This window comes from Parasteatoda tepidariorum, chromosome 5, assembly GCF_982258835.1.
Source record: "Parasteatoda tepidariorum strain Cologne lab strain chromosome 5, Ptep-v5.0, whole genome shotgun sequence".
Lineage (NCBI taxonomy): Eukaryota > Metazoa > Arthropoda > Arachnida > Araneae > Theridiidae > Parasteatoda > Parasteatoda tepidariorum.
Genome location: NC_141759.1, coordinates 35,235,895 through 35,257,230, shown reverse-complemented (window position 1 = coordinate 35,257,230; position 21,336 = coordinate 35,235,895). Strand labels below are relative to the sequence as shown.

General features: G+C 26.7%; 1 protein-coding gene across 2 annotated transcripts in view; it reads left to right on the top strand.

The window, feature by feature from the left end:
* Positions 1-21,336, top strand: part of bchs (WD repeat and FYVE domain containing 3 bchs) — a 105,813-nt gene that overhangs the window by 11,771 nt on the left and 72,706 nt on the right. The window contains exons 7-21 of one of the 2 annotated variants that reach the window (XM_043047239.3): positions 437-597; positions 1,893-1,948; positions 3,119-3,265; positions 3,809-3,906; positions 4,856-5,031; positions 5,174-5,266; positions 7,445-7,638; positions 10,503-10,641; positions 11,676-11,776; positions 12,102-12,247; positions 13,695-13,784; positions 14,181-14,391; positions 16,283-16,497; positions 17,880-18,229; positions 19,912-20,133. In XM_043047239.3, the coding sequence (XP_042903173.2) occupies positions 437-597; positions 1,893-1,948; positions 3,119-3,265; positions 3,809-3,906; positions 4,856-5,031; positions 5,174-5,266; positions 7,445-7,638; positions 10,503-10,641; positions 11,676-11,776; positions 12,102-12,247; positions 13,695-13,784; positions 14,181-14,391; positions 16,283-16,497; positions 17,880-18,229; positions 19,912-20,133 (2,399 nt within the window). Of the gene's footprint in view, positions 1-436; positions 598-1,889; positions 1,949-3,118; positions 3,266-3,808; positions 3,907-4,855; positions 5,032-5,173; positions 5,267-7,444; positions 7,639-10,502; positions 10,642-11,675; positions 11,777-12,101; positions 12,248-13,694; positions 13,785-14,180; positions 14,392-16,282; positions 16,498-17,879; positions 18,230-19,911; positions 20,134-21,336 lie in introns of both variants that reach the window. The other variant, XM_043047238.3, reaches the window with a different exon arrangement.

The following is a 21,336-nucleotide window of genomic DNA, read 5'->3' as shown; positions in this document are numbered from 1 at the left end:
TTAAAAAAGTACTTTAAAGGTGCTTATTTTTTGTTGAAAGATTTGGCTATGCACCCTGCGTTTTTTTGAGGCCAGCAGTAAAGCTTTCACTGGAAGACCATCAATGATCTTCACTGACAAAAAAGGTGAGGCGTGTGTTTGAACTCTCAATCTCCGACCATGTTTTGAGTGTTTTTTTTAAAGGCACTGACATTCAACTTCCTAAAAGTTAAGTCATGCAGTTCTGATGTTGCTCCCCCTCGCTTGTGTACACGCTTTAAAACTTCATAAATGGACATTGTTATAGGCAAAGCTTAATTTAAAGCATTTTAATGTGTTTTTCCAATCAATAAATATTTTTTAAATGAATCAGTGACATTACTTTCAATTTGTTACTATATCTGTATTTTTTTAATGAGTTTGGCAGTTCGAATAATTTTTTATGTTTCTGCATTAGGCTAGAACAGAACACTTCTGAAGAAGCTTGTGAAGCCCTCCGTAATATAGTGCTGCTTATCGCTTCCCTCACTTCTTGTGGCTATATTGAGCTAAAACCTAGCCAGGCTAGTACTGGTTCCCTTTTCACATTGCCTGGCTTCCAGATCCCTCATTCAACAGGTAATATTAGTTTGAGCTGTTGATTGCTAATTTTCTCATCAGTATTTAATCTCGATCACTTTATTTTAAATTGCTCAAAATTAATTAAATTTCCATCTAGGGTGTCTGGATTGAAGTTTTTTATAAGGGTATTTTAAATACGATGGAAACAGTCAAATAAGCATAGATTGAAATGGCATAGGATTAAAAAAAATATGCATGTGAATTAGTTTTAAAAGATGCATTCTAAGATGCCAAATGAGAGTTTCCAACTTTTCCCCTTAGAGTGAAATGGGGGTGGGGGCAATTTCAAAATATTAAATTGGAATTTTTAATTTTTTGTTTCAGTTTAAAATTTGTCAAAAAAAGGGGACCTCAATTTGACTTACTGGGTTTTGTTTTTTGGTAGCATTGGAATTACAAATGATAAAGCAATTTGAAATGTTACTCTCTCAAGAAATTTAAGTTAGTTACTAGAAATAGATGCATTTGATATTTTTAAAAATCTATCTTAGGATTTCAAACTTAGTGTCCTCTAGCTTTAGAGGTGAGGTGAAAGGCGAGATGAGGGGTTGAGTTTTATTGAATGCATGTTTTAAAAATATATCCACATTTAGATGATTGATCCAATGCATATTTTTTTGAGAAATTTGACTTTTTCCACGTTTTTGGGACCCCTCTTATAAGAATTGCTTTGTTACAACCTATCAGTAAGTATTTACAAGAACATAATAGCAATAATCTTTAGATTGTAGTTATTATATTAATGTAAGTTTATGTTCTCTGTTGGTGGTCTGAGAACAAGATCTGTAAGATTTTATTTTTCTGAGCCTGATATTATTTTATATTTATGCCAGTTCAAGACCAAAGTTTACTCTCATTACTCAATTTTTGAGTGACTTAGTTAGAAGATAATCATTTAAATCCCATACCATCATTTGAAGAGCGAAAAGATAAATCGAAATAAAATAATTTTTATACTTACGAGCCTAATCTCATCTGAAGACTACTTATGACTATCACGCCTGACCTGTAACTCTTTTTTTAAAATTTTATTTCAATCATATTAACTTGAAGTATTAAAGATATAGTTTTGAGAAATATTCTTTGTATTTCACTTTTGGAGCAAATTTCTTGATAACTATATGTATCATTTAGGTATTTACTTATTGTTCCGGTTTTACATTTGTTTTGTAACATTTAATTATGCTTTTTTTTCTTTTGTTGCAAAGTGAAACAATAAGTCTGTTGTTTTCAGGGATTTCCATTGTCAGTTTAATTTATTTAGTAAAATAAATTGAATTTTTCTTCAGCAGGTGCCAGTGTAAGAAATCTTCAAGCATTCCAAGTGATACAATCAGTGTTTATGAAGGTAATTTTCTTTGGATGTTAAATGAATCAATATTTATCATATTATTCATTATCACATTATTCATAATCATTGTGTTTAATGTCGTTTAACAATCAGTTACTCTGTTTGGAACCTTCAGTGGTTGTTAATGGTGTGTCTTGTTATATTACCTATATTAACACTCAGTGCAATATTGCCTGCTTTTCTTAGCATTTAAATCTGGTGGTTTTCCTGCTTCAAAATTTCTGTTCCTTCCATGTAATTCTGTGATAAAGTAGCTTACAGTTGGAAAGATTCAGTACAATTTTACCATTAGTTGAAATCTTTGGAGATTTAAAACAAATTATATAGGTAATCATCAATACACTTCAAAGCTACTATGAGTTAGAAATGAATAGAAAGATATTGCTTACATAACCCAAAATAGCAAAAATATTGGTGAAATGTCAATAGTATTTTTTTTCCTACTAGAAAATTTATGCTCACAACAGTTTTTTAATATTTTTTTCTTTGAATTAACAGTCAAATTGTTTACCACTGAAGTTCTGCTGTATTAGTATTTCATATTTTGTTTTTATATTTATTATAAAGAAAGTAAAACATTTATAAAAAAATCTGTTTAAATAATGACAAAAAGAAATTGAGCACAAGTAATGGCACAAAGCTGAGAATATAGATATTGTATTTTATTCACAGGTAACATAAAGTGTACGCTATCTTCATTAACTGTTTAGTCATTCATTGTTAAATTGAATAATAGTAAAGCGAAAGCTGTATTTATATTTTATAACTGTGCTATAATTTTAACACCTTTTTGTTTATTTGGATTCAGATAATATAAATTAAATGTTTTTATTTTTATTATTTTATTTACTATTTTAGAAAAAAATTATGGTATTTTATTAATTGGTTTATGATATGTTCTAAATGAGTATGCTTCAATTCAAATTTCTGATTGGCATTCATGTTATGCTACATTTTCATTATATTTTTTTAAGATAAATTTAATTATTGCAAAAAAAAATTGAGCAATTGTGACTAAATATTTTTGAAATACATGAAATGAAACTGATTTTTTTAAGGATATTTCAAAATTGAATTATAAAGCGTTTAGAAATTTATATTTTAAATTATTTTATTAGAATATATCTTAAACTTGTTAATCTCTAGATGATATAAATATTTTTTCAGGCTCAGACTCCTTACTTATGTAGCTTGCTTCTGGACGCTGTGAGCACTGTATATCATTCTGACAAAGCTAATTATTTCATTCTAGAAAGTCAACATACTCTCTCTCAATTTTCAGAAAAAATTCATACTAAACCAACTGAAATTCAGGTATGCAGATTTATATTCTAAAATATTTAAGATAAATTTGCATACTACATATTGTGTCTTGAAAATTTTTTTTATTCTTAATTTTTTTTAAAAAAAGGTCTGGATGTAAGATAAACTTAAAATACTGATTGCAATAGTTATATGTAGTTTTAAATTCTTAAATTTCTTGGTTTACATTTATACATTTATAAATTTAACGTTTTTCAATATGAAACATAAAATTAATCTTATCAAAGTATGAGATACTATTAGTAAGGTTTTAAATAAATAATTATCGATTCAAGATGTTAAAAAACTAATTAAATAAGGAATAATGGACAAATGATATTTTTGGTCCATTTGTTTACCTAATTTTGTGGGCTAACTAACTTAATTTTAAAATTTAATGCTGGGAAAATATATGCTTTTATAGTTGTGATATAAAAAAATTACAAGTTTATTTTTCAGTACTATGGAATTTGTTCTTATATTGTTAGATTTATATTTTACCATTATTTTTGTTTTAAATTATAATATTTTAAATTAAAGTATTTTATTTTTCAGGAAAAGTTTTTCAAGTTACTAGAATTTATAATATTTGACTTGAATTTTGTGCCTTGTAAAGAATTTATCAGCTTAAGTATCCTGTTAAAAACTCAAAAGTAAGTTGAATTTATTTTTAATTAATTATTTTTATTTAACTGGTGTAAAATACATATTTAATATAATCAAAATAATAAGAATTGACATTAAGTATAGTAAACATATATTTAATTTAATTTATTATAAATTTATTGTAATCATGTTCTGTTTGCATTTTATGGTATAAAACTTCTTGAACTGCATGAAATTAAAATGTTTTCAAAGTTATATAAACTCTAAAATTTATTGCATTTATTTAATAAATGAAATAAGGTTATAAACACTAAAACTTATTTCATTTATTTACATATTTTTAAATATATATATTGTAATCATATTCAATTGTGGTTAATGTAAATCAAATCTGTTTTTTACCCTCCTTAAATTTGCTTTAAAATTTGTAGAGGAAATCTACTATTAATTTAGTGAAAAGGATAAATATGGAAGCTATTAAGTCAGTGAGGGAAATGTTTTGTGAATAAAGAGAATGGGAACGAAGTTTAAACTCCTGTAGTTTTTCCATACTTATTTGTGCAGGTAGTGGTTTGGCAATGCCATGCGATAATACAGGAAATGATTTGTTGTCCAATCTAGACTATATATCTTTAGGATTCTGTACCATTTCATCTAGTTAACTGTTATGTATTTTTATTGTAATCGTTGAGCCAGGTATCGTAAGTCCATGATCTGTGATGCCGTAGCTAGCTCTATGTAAGAACTCTTTATAATAGTATCACTTTTCAAAGGTTCTCTTTTCTAGAAAATAAATTTTTAAAACTATTTTTAATATTTTTTAGAGCTTAAAATTTCTATAAGCAGGTGATATTTGTAACTTTAAAAAATATATATATTTAGCTAATATCAAATAATATCTAAATTTGACATACCTAACCCACAAATTCTTTTCTTAAAGATTTAATATATTTAAAATTTTAAATTATTAATTTTGCAATATATTATCAATTTCAGCTCCACAACCTGTAGTATGTTGTGTTTAAAAAGCCTCTTGAATATATTACATTCCAATTCTATGTTTAAAGATGTCTACAGAGAAGTTGGCCTTTTAGAAGTTTTAGTTACATGTTTGCATAGGTATGCAGCAATATTAAAAGAAGCATTCCCAGATGCATCAGATGAGCAACCAGGTTCGTTTGCAAATTTTTGATTATTGATTTTTTTGGGTCCTAATACTGCAACATAATGCAATCTTTAATTATGTACCAAAATTTTTTATTTTAATAATTCTTCAACATCCTCTCTCTTTTTCTTTAAAAAAAAATTCTTTAGCTAATTGGGAAATTCCTGAAGAACAATTGACTTTAGGATCACTTGTCATGGAGGCCTTAACTGCACTGCTGAATTCAAACTCAGGCAATGCTAGTAAGTTAAAAACTGTTGTACCTTGTTACACTAACGAATACTTTTATTAACCAAATTTGTTTATTTTTATTAGTATCTTATCAAAAAGAAATATGGTTATTCTAAGAAAAGATTTGTCTTTTAAAGATTGATGATATATTTAGTAATAACATGGAAACAAAATTTAAAAACTTGCACTTTGTGTCAACTTAATTTAATAACTTTTCCAATACAGTTAAAAGTCCAGTATCAGGAACAGTCAAAACTTCGGCAAGTTCCTAGAATAGATTTTTCCAGGTAATAACTCTTTCAGTTAAACAAAGATCAAAACATATGTTGGTCAATGAAAAATAAATGTTAATTAATGTCAATTATGCAACAACATTTTGATATAAATTACATGGTGATTAATTAGCTAAAGAATGATTAATATGATAAAATAAAAGTCACTATTAAAATATACGCTAAAAAATGAAAAAGCAAGCTGATAATAAGTTAAATTTTCTTGCCTGAATTAAATACAGAACTTACTTTTTTGTTCTCATTTGGTGTAAAGAATTAGCAGGTCAGATTTCTATTATAAAACAAGTTACAAATTGAAAGAAAAATCTATCCTATTTTTTAAAATGGAAAAAAAAAATACTTAACTAAGGAATGGAACAGAGTTGTTTAATTAAAACATTTGTAATTTGAATCGAAACCCCAGTCATCTGTAGCAGAAATCCTCTAGCTAGGCAGTGGATACTGCAGATTTATTAAAGTAACTGCAGACTTTTTTCATCTCAGATTTGAAAACCCAGCCTAAAATGTAACTGAGAGTTGAATGTAAAAACGGATCATTTTTAGCTCCAAGACTTTACTCAATTTCTGGTTCAGGTTCTTAACAAAATTTGTTTGGCAATCTGCAGATATGTAATTAAAGAAAAGTTATGATTTTCAAAAATCCCTAATACTGATCTTCGATTAAAAGAATTTTGAAAATTAAACATGTCGTTTTTTAAATTTCATGTTCGAATTTTTTAACAAAAATAACATATTTTTAACAAATTTTTTTATCTGTAATTTTTATACATATTATATGTGCTAATTTTGCTGTACATGTGTTAGGTTAAGTCTAATTTTTAAAATAGTAGTCTCTGACTGACTGTGTTTGGCTCACAGATAGGTTTGAATTTATTATGATTGAGCTGCTTTTTGATACAGAAAATTCTGCTACTGGGACCAAAACTAAGTCTGTCTGACGACTATTATTAATATTCAGTTTCATTATTATTCATAGTTTGTTCCTTAAGCTGCTCGTGTCTTTCTGACAACTCTTTTAAGTGAATTCATTAAGGAAATATAAGTGCGTAGCGTCCGGAAATCCAGCTTAAAAAAATAAAAAATTTCTTTACATAAGATTTGATGATCACGTGTATTAAAAAGAAGAAAAAAATGGAAATATTTTTCAGAGTATTGGCAATGTATCTGGAATTGGTGACTTTGAACAGTAAACACGAAATGCTGATTTTGTATTGTTTCAAGTTAGGTTGAGTCATAGATGACAAAGGTATGACTACAATAATAGTTAAAGCCAGTAAAATAAAATTTATTTTGTTGCTGAACATGATTAAACGGTGTTAATTTTTAATACTAAAATATTTTTTTTTAAATAAAAGGGAAAAAAATGTATTAAATCTATTTACGTTTTCTTAAATTATTTATTTATATATACGGGGTAGCAGCAACCCCACAGCATGGCTACAGACACTGCAGTCTATCAAAAAAACACTTATTTAATGTTCATTTTTCTGGTTATTGTCTGCAAAGAAGTACATATGAAGGTACGGTAATGAATTTCATTTTAAGAAACTTTAAACAGGCACAAATCAGACATCATAAATTACAATTCTGTTCATTTCTTCCTTTAAAATGAAAAGGTTTTATTTTAACGCTATCATCTGCAAAATTAACTCTTTCAGATTAATTTTTTTAATTTATAATCTTAAATTTTTGCAATATAAATTTCTGCCTGACTTAGTTGAAGTCGCACACAAATTTTTTAAATTTTTTAAGGGTGTGCGTCCTATTGACCCGGTAAATTCTACTACTGGGCTTTTATATTTCGTTATGGTATCTGATTTTTAAAATTTAAAATTAAGTGCGCTCAGTTTTATAATAAAAAAAAATTATGTATTTACTTATAATTTGTAATTGTAGGTGTTTTTAGAGAAAGTGGAGGAGCACGATGTGCTCACAACATGGTTCCTTATCATATATGTCGTCAAGCAGCTTTAGGAATTGTACAGCAACTTGTTTTAAGTAATGGTGGTGATGATGATATGGGCACTCTTTTAGGCCTAATGCATACAGCTCCTGTTCTTGCCCTGGACTTAAAAACTCATATTTTGAAGGTGAGTTCAAGATGATTCTTGATTTAATATAAATCCTGTTACTGTCTCAAAAGATATTATATTTGTATTATCAAATTTTTTTTACAATTGAGCAAAAGTATATATTGGCTTCCTTCCTGAAATTTATTACAAATGAATTTTAATTTTATAAGCAAGTTTTAAAATTTAAAAATTCAATGATTATTCAACCATTATTATTTAGTATACTATTTTCCTAACTTTTTATTGATTTAAATTTTTTCTCTTTGAATTATACTTTTTCCATAAATCTTTCAGTAGTAGTAGGTTACAAAAAAAAAAGTCTAGTCAAAATAAAGAGCCAGAAAATTTTTAAGAAGAAGGTTGAAAATAACATTTTTGAAGAAAAAAAAAATTGTGATTTAATGGGGAAAGATATATTTAAATTTTTAATCTTTATTTAACTGTGCAACATTCATTTATTTTCCCAAGTCATTAAATTTTGTCAATCTTAGTGGATAAAGGTACTAGGATAATTTTTCAGTGTTTTTCTAATGGAAAAAGCTTCTAAGTACTTTTGGCAATAAACAGTCAACATCGGTCTTACAATTTTAGGCAGTATACTTGAATGCCAATTGTAGGAATGCTATGACAGGAACAGTTCAAATGAAGTTTAAATATTTATAGATTTCGAAAATTAGAAGCTTGTAGATTGCAAAAAAAGGTCAAGGCATAGTATTTATTTCCTCACAAACAAAAAATAGCAATAAGTTTTGAAGCTAATTTACTCAAGTTCACTAAAATGCCTCTTAAAATCTTCATCAATATGGCTTTTCAATTTTTTTTTTGCAAACTAATATAACTTTATTGGGAACAAAAACAAACACATAAATACAAAGAATATATATTCTTCGTCAAGAGGAAAATTTTGTCCAGGCGACAAAGAAAAGCAATACAATAAATTTTATTTAGAAATTTTTTAAAAAAAATAGATATATTAAGAAAAAGGAGGGGGGGGGTATTACAATCATGAATTATTTTGCTCATCATAAGACATCATATATTGTTGAACACTGTAATAATAGAAAAAAAAATACATGAAACTATTTAAAAAAAATGACAAAGGTAACATAAGAAATTCATTTGGATTGGCACAAGACTGGTATAAAAAATCAAATGCTTCCTTTAAAGTGAAAAATAGCGGTCTAAATCGTCAATGTTCATCATAAATTGAAATAAAGCATGCTTAAAAGAAGAATATATTTGGATGTTTTGCAACTGGAATGGTAATTTATTATATAATTTAGGTGCTAAGTAAAAAAACTGTTTTCGTGAAATTTCTTTTATAAAGTGGGGAATCTCATATATTTCAGTTGGTCTCCTTTCTGACACATTAGTTTTTAATTTGCATATTAATTTATTGTTGTGTAAAAAAAGTAAAATTCGAAAAAATACATTATGGTGAAATGGTAATAGGTTAATTCTTATATGTATATTGGTAGTAGTTATACTTGAATTATTTATATTTAGAGAATTAATAATCTTGAAGCATTTATTCTGAACTGAGATTAAAGGAAGTAAATTAGTTTTATATTCGCCGCCATATATTATTGCACCATAATTAATTAAGGAATAAAACCAGGAGTAATAGAGTGTTTTCACAAAATTAAAATGAATTTTATTCTTAAGATGATAAAATTTATCTAAAATAAAACGCAATTTTTTAACTAAATTGTTAATATGTGTTTTCTGTTTCAAATTAGAATCGATATATATAGTCCTAAATATTTGATATTATTTACAGATTGTAGAATATAGCATTGACAATTTTCATTAGTACTTTTACAGGAGAGAGATTGAAATTTTAAATTTAAGTTGAATTCTGATTTTCTTAAACAGAAATAAATATATTTAGTTTTATTTAGATTTAAATTTAAGTCATTCACTGTAAACCATTTTGAAATTATGCGTAAATCAGATTCAATTTGAAAAGTTAGTTGATTTAAATCAGTGCAAGAATACAAAATTACGGAATCATCAGCATATGTTATTATCTTACCAAAAAGTTAGAGTTGACAAAAGTCATTGATGAATATAATAAACAATAAGGGTCCTAGAATAGATCCTTGAGAAACACCACGGTTTGAAAAAATATAATTACTAAAATTACTTCGGATTTTAACTCTATGTTCTCTGTTTGAAAGATATGAAATAAACCAATTTAAAATAATTCCTCTAAAACCAGCAAATTCTAATTTTTTGATTAAAAGATTGTGATTGACATTATCAAAAGCTTTTGATATATCATGAAATATAGCTACTGTTATCTTATTTTCAGCATTGCTATTATGAATAAATTTTGAAAATTCCAAAAGAGCTTTTTCTGTACTTTTGCCTTTAATAAACCCATGTTGATTTTCAGAGAAGAAATTTGTATATTTTAAATAATTGTACATTTTATCAGCTAGAGCTTTTTTAATGATTTTGGAAAAAACAGGCTGTATTGAAATTGGTCTATAGTTTGATAAGCAATTTTTATCGCCAGTTTTAAGAATAGGAGTTATGGTTGCTCTTTTTAAAGAAGTTGGAAAAATGTTTTATTAAAACAAAATTTTGAAGTGCTTAAATTATATTTTTCGAAAGAAAATTATTTAAATATTGAATTATAAATTTATAAAAAAAAATGCTGTTGTAGACTAAAAGTGTTATATTATTTATAATACTGCTGGTTATTGGAAAAGTAATTAATTATCAAGTTTGGTGTTGAACTTAAAAATAGAAGAAGAAAAAGATCTTGAACTCAAAATTTAAAATAAAGTCTTGTATTTCTTTGTATGTGTGGTATAAAGTTTCATAAAATGTAATTATATGCATTTTATTTTAATCTTCATATTTTGTTATTTTAGTCTCTGTTGTATGTGTTAAGGGAGAGTCATAGAACTAGGACAGTTTTTCGTAAAGTTGGTGGATTTGTTTATGTGATGTCAGTTTTAGTTTCAATGGAAGGTTGTCTAGCAGATCCTCCCAAACCACCCTGGAATACTGGTATGTATTTTTTCAAGCAATTCGTACCAAGTCCATAAATTCAATTTGTTGATAAGTGAATATTAGATAAATCAATAAATATTAAATCATAATTTATATATTTTTGGGAAAAGTGTAGTTCATATATTTTAGAAAAAGTTAAAATGTTTTTATATTTCTATAGGAAGATTTTTTTTTGCGCTATAAAAATGATTTAATTACTTCTTTAGTGATAAAATTTTATTCTTTTTTTTTAAAATTCGAGTGAATGTCTTCAACTTCATTAAATTTACTGAGTATTCTCACAAATAATGAAATCGTTAAATAATTTTATAAACATTTTATTATAGATTTCTAATGAAATTTGCTACTGAAATTAAGTGATTGAGCCTTTAAAACAGTTAGATTACCTTCCATCTGTTGTTTGTCTTCTAAAAAGCAGTTTTTCTCTTTGTGGATAAAAATGAAACTGTTGTGTATTGAGAAAATTTTTTTAAAAAAACTTTCAGGAATGTGAAAGGCTTGGTCGCTTAAAAAGTACATGATTGTTTCAACTGTTTTAAAGTATTTAGCTTCAATGCTTAAAGTTGTTTTCAATGTTTAAAGTTGTTTTTACGTTTCTTTAAACTGTGTATCAATTTATTATGGGGTTAAATTTATTAGAATGTTTAAAATTAACATTCACTTTCACTAATAAATGGTGGGGGGAAAAGGAAATTGAGTATCAATATGAAGTAATATATATTTATGTATTTTTTATTATGATAACAAATGGTTAAAAACTCTACTAAGTTCACTGAACTTTTTAAAATCTTAAAACTAGACAATAAAATAGTTTAATCTTTGTAGATTGTTACAACTCTTTATATAAAAAAACATTGCATAACCGTGTAAGTTATGCATAATTTTACCTAATAAACTTAATTATTAAAAGAGTTGACCCAAACTTTCTGCATAAATATTTACATTGATATTTATGTATAAATTTTTAATGTACATAAATTTATAGTAATAGTATAAATAATATTTAATATACATAAATTTGTACATTTCAGTTGAAAAAAAAGAAATCCTTATTCTACTTCGTACCTTATTTCATACCTTAGCTATGGCAATGAGGTATGAACCTGCCAATGCAAGATTTTTTGCTTCTGAAGTAAGTGTAATAGTTTTATCAAAATTATTATCTATTATTCTGAAGAAAAAAAGACTAAAATTGATTTATCTGTATTAAACTTTTATCTCTTACATATTTTGCATTATTATGAATACTTGTCATGTAGACTATGTTTTATAATATTGTTTTTTGCATAATATACAGTTTATATTAATTTTTTAGTGTAATGTTTTTTAATTTCTTAGGGTATAAGCTTATTACATATTTAATCCAATTAAAAAAATGTGAAAAATCTTGTATATGTTAAGTAATGAGCATGCCTTTTCATTAGTTATTGTTAAACAATGAGCTTTTCTTTTTTCAGATCTGTCACACCAGTCTGACCGATACTGTTCGATTGTTGGGATGCTTTAGCAATAATGTTACATTGGATGATAATAGTGAGAAAATATGCAATTTACCCGATGACCATGTCTTTCATTTAATTTTTTCCATGGCTAAAGATACAAAGTATGTTCTAAAAATTTTATATATCAAATTTTTCTTTAGAAGTTTTCTTTTTATTGTTTATTTGATGCATTTAGATTGAATGATAAAATGGGAAATGCAATATATCTGACTTTTGAAGCTCAAAATATTCAAATATATTTAAATAAATGTAATTCTAATTAATTTCAGACATTGAGAATTAAATCGAAATAAGTATTGAAATTGAGGCAGTAAAGAAATCATATGCATGCAGGAGCCTGTGCAGGCCGAATTTATTACCGCTTAGCGGTACCTTCACAAATTCAACTTTAGGAAAAACGGTAGTTTCACAAATTCAACTTTAGGAAAAATAGTAGTTTCACGAAATACTTTTTCTTAAAATTTTATTTCTATATCCCTTAAGAAACGATAAATCCATATTTTTGTGTTGATTTTTTAATATAATTTTTAATTTTTCACAAATTATGTCTAAATTTTCACAAAATAGGTACCTTTCAGAAAAACCTAGACAGATCCCTGGCATACTTGCTCTATACTAATTGTTTCAATATTTTCTACTGTATGAGTGCCTACAACACCTTAAGACATTCCTTAAGCTGTTCTGGCAACAAAAAAAAAAAAAAAACAAAAAAAAAAAGTTTTTCCCCTTATTTCTTGAGAAAGTTATCTGTTGAGGAAAAATGTTTATAGCATTTTGCACAAATGTGAAATGATGATTTTTAAATTACTAAGTTCTATAATCAGGGCCACATTTACTACCGTTTAGCGGTACTTTCACAAATTCAACTTTAGGAAAAACGGTAGTTTTACAAAATACTTTTTCTTAAAATTTTACTTTTGTATTCCATAAGAAACGATAAATCCATATTTTTGTATTGATTTTTTAATATAATTTTTAATTTTCACAAATTATGTCTAAATTTTCGCAAAATAGGTACCTCCAAGAAAAACCTAGACAGACCCCTGATAATATAAATATTAAAATGAAAACAATCTGTATGACAATCATTTCTGTTTGTTTCAATCAATAACTTTTATTTATATATCTGTCTTTGAAATAAATATTTTTTTCATGCCTCAAATAATAACATTGAAGTTTTAAAAATATTTAAAAGTTTTATAATGTTTATTTTAGCTTTTAATTTTAATTTTTATAGTTCATAGTGACATTCTAAAAATTAAGATTGAAGTAGTTTATAAAAAAAGGATAAGTTTTTATTCATTTATTGTTATTTGTATCTTGGTGTTCACAAGACTGAATGAATTAATTCGAGTAAGTTAAAAGGAGTAGGTGATTGGCTATCTAGGTTTATCAAACTTGACTCTGTATGTTAAGCATGTTAAATGTTTTTGTTGGTAAATTTTATTACACTTTGTTTAATTGTTTGTATAAAATCATTCATTATTTGTTCCCAACTAATCCTTTGTATACAAAAAAAATTTAAGCAATTTGTTTAATTTTTTTTAGGATTGCTGTATCTAGTGTGCCAACTCCTTTGATTTCATCTTGTCTAATATTTAGGCTATTGTATGACACTGCAACAGATGCTTTTGATAAGTATGTAACTCATTTTGACTTTTATAATTTAATCAGTCAAGTACTATATTTTCTTTAACATTTCAGTTATACTGTTACTGAAAATCCCTTAGTGCAATTCATTTTCATTCGATTTTAAAAGTCTGACAATGAGATTCTTTTAAGAACTAAGATTTTTCTTAAATTAGTTACTGTAAAGGTGTGGTGTTTTTCAATGGTAGATAATTTAATTATAAATTTTATTTCACAAAATTATGTTAAATACAAAACATGTATGTAAATGGATATCTTTATATCGATTTTTTGCACATATGTTTTTCACTTTGTTTCCCATTCATTTCTGCTGTAACATGTTATTTCAAAATGCTGTGCACCCCTAGTCTGTGTGATTAATAAAGCTGTTATGATATTTTTCAGACCTAACATACCAGCTCCTCTACATCGTGCTCATTCTGAGACTGACACACATAATTTAACTGAAACTACCCAAGTGAGCTCACCTAACAAAAGGTCTGCTTTTACTATGAATTTCACTCCTCCAACTCCCGATGCCATGATTGTTCATCCAGGTGTAGTGGTCTCAATGCATCATTTATTGCCATCTGTGCGAAATCACACAAAACCACAGGTAAATTCTCCTCTATCTTGATTCATTTTAAGAATTAAATTTTGCTCCAATAATTAGTGCACATTTTGGAATAATCAGAGATGCTGGTGCTCTGGAAAAAATCCGGATTTTTCGCTAACCGCAATCCAGAAATTTCTGGAAATCCAAGGTCAAGAAATCATTGATCACATTTATGTGTGAAAATTCTTGTATATTTTATTTAAAAATATGAGAACTAGAATTTATACTTGGCATCTCTTTCATTTGTAAATATTTTTTCTGGCAGTATAATAAATGTGATTAGAGATAAAAGTAAACTTACACATAATTATTAATTTAAATTATGCTGCATATAATTTATTTAGAATTTTATGTTATGAAAATATCAATGATTTCAATTTATAAAGACATACATTTTTTGAAATGCGTCATTAATGATTGTACTCAAGAAATTTTCAGGATTTTTGAGTTGGGCTCACAATCACCCTTGAATATGTAGAAGAACTTTATTATTCTTAAGAAAAGGCACTGCATATTTTATAATCTAATAAAAATTAACTTTTTTTTAATAGGAAGTTAACTGTCTAAGAATCTATTAAATTGAGTTCATTAAATATATATATATATTTTTTTTTGCTTTTGTTAGCAATTGCTTTTTTTTTTACATACATATTTTTGGCATAACTTCATGTTTAAGTAATTGTACTGTGTAGCTTTAGAAACTGATTTCTTTTTATTGTAGTGATGCCATAAAAAGTTATTATTGTGTACTTGTTATTATGATTTGTTTAATGGTTTTTATATAAGCAAATGTCCATGCCTTTAACACTCTCAATAAAAGTCGCTCTTTTCTGCATATAAATATTTATACTTATTTGTTTCTTTGGAGATTTTAACAAATCCCACAAAAATCAACACATATTAAATGCTTTGTTATACAAAATATGGTAAGGAAATTTTAAGTGCATTGCTGAAAAAATTGCTGTTGAAAGTGTTAAGATTATTTAAAGAAGAAAATTAAATTTATGAAGCCTTTTTTTTTTCTACAGTGTGTTTGCAAAATTCATGCAAGAAATAATTTTGGTTTTCAATAAAACATTTTAAAATTTATGTTTTTCATTGATTTATGAAACTTACAGTTTTAGGTTATGTGTGGAATAGCATGATAGGTAAATGTCCTTGGCAGTTTTGTTGGCATATACATGCTCCAAAATTTTCTATGACCTTTTTTATATAATAATTGCTAAATCTCATTAATACGATGTTAAATTTTTTCCTTTGAGAAACAAGGGTTACGGGCTTGTTGGCATAAGCAGCAGACTTTAAATTGTATGATCTAAAAGGATAGCCAATTTTGATAACTAAAACAGAAAAATACATGATCAGAGAATGACGATGCTGAAGATATTGCCCAGCAATGAAAATGGGGTGTTCTTTTAGTGCAAGATTTTAATTAATTTACCCTGATCTATCAACAGACCTGCTGGCCTTTTTTATTATTAACAACACGGTTACGGGCTTGTTGGCATAAGCAGCAGACTTTAAATTGTATGATCTAAAGGGATAGCTAATTTTGATAACTAAAACAGAAAAATACATGATCAGAGAATGACAATGCTAAAGATATTGCCCAGCAATGAAAATAGGGTGTTCATTTAGTGCAAGATTTCTATTAATTTACCCTGATCTATCAACAGACCTGCTGGCCTTTTTTAATTGCACAATTGAAATCTCATTTGTAATTTTGAGATGCCTTTTATTTTTGAACTTGGCTCACAAATAAAATTTTAAATGTTTCTCATCCATTGAAAAGGCTTTTGAAATACCATGCTATTTTTTCTTAATGATTGTTTGCATAACTTAGAATTTCATTGTTTGTCATTCTGATAATATATATTATTTTCCCCTTCAGATGGCGCTGACTCTTCAGTGTTACCTGACTGAAGTGTTGCGCTCCCTTGTGAGGTCTGAGAGGAACCAACAAGTAATGTGTGAATCAGGGCTTCCAGGCGAATTACTCGTCCACTGTCACATTGCGTTGGAAAATGAATCTCACTCACTTCATCCTCCTTTACAGTACATATTTGAACGTCTCTCTGCACAATCTTTAGAACCAAAAGATCTCAGGTAATCATTTGACATTTAAATTTTTTTTATTAAAGCTGTATAATTAGGACTATTCACTGTATGGATTCAAATTTTTTAAAATTTATTAAAGTAAATATAAATACTGTATATTTTTCTCTTCTTTATAATGTCAATGAAATTAATGACAAAACTAAGTTCAAATGTTCATTATATTGAGTAATTATCACTATTATATATAACATTGGACGTTTTAATGGTGAAATTATATTTGCCAATTTGTATTTACTTTTTGCTAATATGCATAAATATTGTTTTGTTTAAGTGAATAGTTGTGATTTTTGAGTTTTTAACTATTTAAACTTAATATTACAAGGTCTAGATATTTTTTTTACTCTGTATATCATACTTAGTTAGATGTATACTGTATATTATCTAATCTAATCTATACCTAATGAATATTTATTCGTCTAATGATTAACAAAATTGCATTATAGACTGAAAATCTACTTGGTCACTTTTATAATAAATTTTTTTTATAAATATAGTTTGAAAAATTCCATTGTACTTAATATTTTAATAGGGGTATTAGTATTATTTCATTTTTTAACTCATTTAATTTTTATTTTATTTTAATAAAAATATTTAATTCATGATGTTATATTAAAATAAACAACACTAGTTTGACAACCCATCATCACATTAAATTTGTCAAAAAAGGTGCTATGTTTACTTTCATAAGTATGTTTTTAAATAAACTGTTTAACCCACTGACGGTTCTGCACGTAAAAAGTCGCATTTTAACCTGCAGTCTTCTCTGCATTGCAAAACCGGTTTTCTCATGTTAACTGATAGGGGAACTGTGTGTAGGGGAGAAACATTCTCCCAATTTTGCCCATTTCCTAAACCGCCAGTGGGTTAAAATTAGGGTATTAAAAAAAATTAAATAGTATATTATAATAATTCAGAATTCACAAATGCAAGATTCAATTCAATTACTTATAAATATTATCTCATAGAAAATTCTCTATAGCTTATACATAATTGTTTCTGCAAATTATCTTACTTAATTTTAAAAGTGGTAGCAAGATTAAAGAATGAATGTTTATACTTTTTATAAATATTATGCCGGATAATAAGATGATGCATTGACTCATATGGTTTTTAAATATTGTTGTTTTCTTATACCTGATTTTATTGTATAAATTTCTAACTAATTACTTACCTATTATTCAGTTATTAAAACAAAAGTAACTTCTAACTATCTGCTTATTTACTATTGAGTCATTAAAATAAAATTTATTTTCTACATCATTTCGAATTATTATAAGTATATAAGTAAAACACTACTGTGACAGTCATGTCATTGAGGTTGAAGTTCCACAATTTGGAGAATGACCCATCTTAAATTATTTATTTTTCAGAGAATTTCTGAGATTAGGCTCACCCCTGTGTTGTACTTCATTTGACGAAGATGCTCAGGAAACTATGAAATCCCTCAGTAGAAATATTCGACCAGCTAATCATAGAGATGGTGGCCCAGTTCCTCTAACAAGGGTCAAAACTTTAGTCTCCATGACCACTCCTCGTGACTGCCGCCTGCATGGGACGTCTATAATGCCACCTTTTGTTGAGTTCGACATGAGCTCAGAAGGCTTCAGCTGCCTTTATTTGCCGAGTGTAGCTCCTCAAAGTGTCTCTGCACCTGCTGTTGTTGGTGTTGGAATGGTCTCTATGGGATCAGATGTATCTGTGATTGGAGGCATAGGAACTGGTGAATATAATTTGAATTATTTTAAGTGTCCTAAGTATACAGTGTCCTATGCAGTGTTCTCCTTAAGCGTTTTTATAAGGACGGCCTGCCATATTTGTCCTTTGATCCCTATAAATGCGCTTTTTTGTAAAAATAAACTACCATTCCTTAAAAACACTGTCTTTTCCATTAATAAAATAAATAACTCACTGTTTAAATAATAATTACACATTAAATTAGTAAAATTATCTGCATTTGTAGGTTTAATTCTGATTACTATTTCAAATATTTACATTTTTAGAATTATTCTCAGCTAATTAAATTTTTTGTAAGTTTCTCTTTTTTTAATGGGATGAATTTCTTTAGTGGTTTTAAATTTTAAAATTATTTTTTAAATAAATACATATTTTTTAACAAAATGCACCTTAAATGTTTTTTTTCTTCATAATTTTCACTTTAAATTTTAGAAGAAAGCTTTCAAGTTATTTATTAATTAAAAATTTTTTTTTTCAGTTTACTTTTTTTTGAAAAAAAAATTATCCTTAGAGATTGTTTTTTAGCATGCCATTAATTATTTTTTAAAACTAAAATTTTTTCTCTTGTTTTAATAATATGTGAGAATTACTTTTTGAAGTATATACATAAAATAATATAAGAGAGTAATTTAAAAATTATTGATAATCAAATTCAGTTAATGCATAATATTTCACAATTTGATAAATTTTTACGTTAAGTGAGTGCTCTCTCAAAATTCAAAGTGCCCTTTTTTGTGAAAAAGCGCCCTGCCCTTTTTTATTCCAAAGGAGAACTCTGAGCTATACATTATAGCCCCCCAGTTCAGTCTAATAAACTATACTTATATTAACTTTGATTTTAAAATTTGATTTTTAAATAATTTAAGCTGAAATAACAGATTCAATTAAGTATAAAATTCTAAATTTCAAAATTTTTAATTTTTTCAAAAAATTTTTTTTTTAATTATATGTATTTAATATTAGTGAAGTGAATTTCATGACTTTTCCAAATTAGTACTATTAAAATATAAAAAAAATCATTATTTTGACTTAATTAAAATTATCTTTGTCATTCTAATGTTTTAATTCTAAAAAAATTTTTGGTGGTCAGAACAGAATTAAGGACAGAACAGAATAATAAAGCAGGGATAAGGGAATGAGAAATGGAGATGTACTAAGCAAAAGAAGGAATGTCTATCTTACTAAATGAAATAATTTATTGATTGTAAGGCACGCCTGTTTGAATTTTTCACCACATATTGTTCAGTGTTTACCTGGCATACTTCTCAGAATTTTATATTTTAATATGCTTATATGACATTTATTTATCTTAGCACAATATAAAAAGAGCAGGGCTGCTACTTATCCGGAAAAGATAAAAACTGTTAGTAGAAGCATTTTTTAATACCTTTTTTTAGGAGCAGTAAACTACTTAGAATTCCTACTTTTTGTTAGCAGTTAAAAAGCATATACACTAAATATTAACATTTTACCTGTTAAGAAATAGTTTTAATCATGAAAATTTAGTTTTCCCAAAAGAAAAATAGAAATAAAATGTTCTTGCTATGATTTTTTTCATCTTTTTCCAATAAAGCAGTCTTGAATGAGGTAAAAATGTAAAATTATTTAAACATTTATTCTTAAAAATTTTGAAATAAAAATGTGAAATTCATTCTTGAATATTTGTAGGTGACAGAGTTTTTCCTCCCCAAACTGGATTAACTTATTCCACATGGGTATGTTCTGAAAAGTTTAGCGATCCTCATAGTGATCCTCACGCTATTAGACTCTTGACATTAGTTAGAAATATACAAGGGCGTGATGAGCAGCTAATTTGTTTGAGTATTCAGATATCATCCAGAGATAAAGCATTGTTGATTTCCACAACTGAAACCATGATGCATCAATCAAGTAAGTTTTTTTTCTCTTAACTGTCTAAAATGACTTTTTTACCAAGTTAAAAGAAATGCCTTTTTTAAATACAGTGTCAAATGACCTGTGGATAAACTACAAAATGTATTTTGAGATTCTCAAAATCTTAGTATGACTATTAGATCTGATTATTATCTGACATTTCAGTGTTTAGCAATATTGTAGATGCATTGACGCTTCTATCTTAAGTTTTTAAAAATTAATGTTGTACAAAAACATAACAATTTAAAAGAATGAGAAACAAAACCATTATATATTTAAAAAATTACATTTTAAATAAAATACTTTAGGATATTGATGTTTTTCTTTGGGGTTAAGTACCTATAATGCAGCTTTCAGGAGAACTCCTCCAGGCATCAGTCTCGCTTTGTGGCGGATACTATGGTTACAAGGGAAGTCACTTCAAATATGTGTGTGGGGTGAATAGTTTTGTCTTGATCTTTGTATAGGTCAGCTTGAGTAAACCAATCGAGCCCTTCATTTCTACATTTCACCCCCATTAGAAATGTGCTCTCATTGTTTCCATAGCAGTAGATACCCCCAGACTTTTCATCTGGAAGAGTTCTGCTCAAAGCCACACTATATCCCATACTTTGTTAGGAAAAAAAATCCACGCTGACCTGGAAATTTTAAGAGTTTTACCTTTAAAAATCAGGGAAATTTGAAACCTGATTTGAGTGGCTACCTTATTTGTCTTTTTAAATTTTTTTTTTTTTTTAAAAAAGACTAGTGCTTGATATTTTTTTTTGCTTGTACTTAAATCCTAAAAATAATAATAATAATAATAATTAAAATTTTTTATTTATTTATGATGCATGAAACTGTGCTTTAAATTTTTTTAAATCCAATCTTATTTTAAAAATACATGCAACAAGTTTTTCGATTCGTAAACACTATAGAAAGTAGCAATTATTTTAATTTTATGTGTCTTCAAATAAAATTTTGTTTTTATTTACTACTTTAACTCTAAAAATTATGAATATTCAGTTAACAGACGTGGGAAAAATTTTTAATTTCCTTCATGAAAGGTGTTAACGTTAATTTTTTTAAAAATTTATTTCATTACAGTTACTAGTCTCAGTGTGAGTGAATAATATTTGAGAAGGGAAAAAAATCTTTGCCAATCAATCTTATAATATTCTTTTATGCTGTTGTGCAAATCAATATATTATTAATTGTCAT